Consider the following 1,657-nt stretch of genomic DNA (forward strand, 5'->3'; position numbering starts at 1 on the left):
GCAATATAAACCCCGACATCTTGCTTTCAGTTTATAATCCTCTATTCAATAATCTCATATCAACGTTCTAACTTGAGCGTCGGAGGGGTTTTCCGGGAGATCACCCCCCGGACAAGGCTAACGTGTTGTTTTGTAGGAATTCAAGTCACTTCCTTCCACGAATCGCCGCTCCTTATAACGCTTCTATTAACGGTATTTCAAGTGTTTCCACTTCCTCGTTTCATAACCAAAACAGTTTGGCGCTGTCTGTGGGGACTGAATAAAAAGTCATGGCTCCTAAGAAGAATCCGACCCAAACAGCTACCGTGCACAGCACAGATACAAACACTTCCACAGGTCACGCTAACAACCAAGCCGTGACTCGTCGTGATCTGGACGTGCTGGCACGAAACCTCACTGCCGCTTTCTCCGAACAACTCCGCGCCGTCATAAATAATAATCCTACTCAACAACGAGTGTTAGAGGACATGGCGGACCAAATAAAAAGTTTGCAGGAACGAATCGAACCCCATCAAGAGATACCAAAGTCTCATGAATCTGAAGATGGGAACTCGAGGACTTCTCACTCCAATAGGCGCAATAAGAAGAGGCAGGAGAGATCTAGGACCCTCGCAAGCCTCGACAAGACGGATCCGCGAGGTGACGAATCGAAAACCGCCTCTCGAGACGCCCGTACCTTCCTAGAAAGCAAGAAACAAAGGGCGTCTGAAAGCGTTCAATCGCTGGTAGATAAAAGGAGGGAAGAAAGGAAAAAGGCACAACTCGTGGGATCTAGCCATCCCATCAGTCCCGTCACTATGCCGCGGAATGAGGACAACAGGAGTAGCCTTCATGAAGATCTCACACCAATAGTTTCTCCGTTGGCTCCGGAGATACTGAATACTCCCAACCCTGGGAAAATAAAGATCCCAAACATGGCGGTCTTGATGGAACGTCCTGCCCAGAGGAACACCTAATGGCCTACAAAAACCTGATGCTGCTGTATACCACCAACTCATCACTGTGGTGTAAGTTCTTTCCAACTACCCTGACAGGAGTAGCTCTGACATGGTACACTTCCCTTCCAAGAGAAAGTATCCACAACTTTGCCCAACTGGAAGGCAAGTTCCTGGGTCATTTTATAGCTTCCAGAAGACAGGAAAAATCAAACTTCCATTTGCTCAGCATCACACAATTGGAAGGAGAGTCCATATCATCTTACTTGAAAAAGTTCCACGAGGCGGTACTGGAAGTAACTGATTTGGAAGAGTCGGTTGCATTAAACACCCTGATCAACGGAATGAAGGCTTAAAGGCTGAAGTTCCAATTGGTCGAGAGGCACATGAAGCAATGCCAAAGCTATGTCACGGCCTCCGAAATATGTCAGGCACATGATCCAAAGAAACAAAGGTCGGATAAGAAGGATCCCACAGCCAATCATTCCTCAAGGAGCAGAGAGGAATATTTATCAGGGAGGGAAAGAAACTACATGCCGCGTCGTCCAGAACCCCCGTCAGATATGGGGCCCCAAAGATCTAGTCACGTATATGTCGCTGAAGGGGAGCCCAGGACGCGGAATTTATTAGATGGCGGCAACGATCCGCTGTTCAACCAGAACAGGAAGGACATATTCTTCGCCATCAGGAATCAATTGCCAACTCCACCTCTAACCAAAGTG

General features: G+C 47.7%; 1 protein-coding gene across 1 annotated transcript; it reads left to right on the top strand.

The window, feature by feature from the left end:
• Window positions 1-955: 955 nt before the first annotated feature.
• Window positions 956-1,291, top strand: LOC130801050 (uncharacterized). Its single transcript, XM_057664811.1, has one exon. It carries the CDS (start codon window positions 956-958, stop codon window positions 1,289-1,291), a length of 336 nt encoding a protein of 111 aa, XP_057520794.1.
• Window positions 1,292-1,657: the final 366 nt, after the last annotated feature.

This window comes from Amaranthus tricolor, chromosome 15 (genome assembly GCF_026212465.1).
Source record: "Amaranthus tricolor cultivar Red isolate AtriRed21 chromosome 15, ASM2621246v1, whole genome shotgun sequence".
Classification (NCBI taxonomy): Eukaryota; Viridiplantae; Streptophyta; class Magnoliopsida; order Caryophyllales; family Amaranthaceae; genus Amaranthus; species Amaranthus tricolor.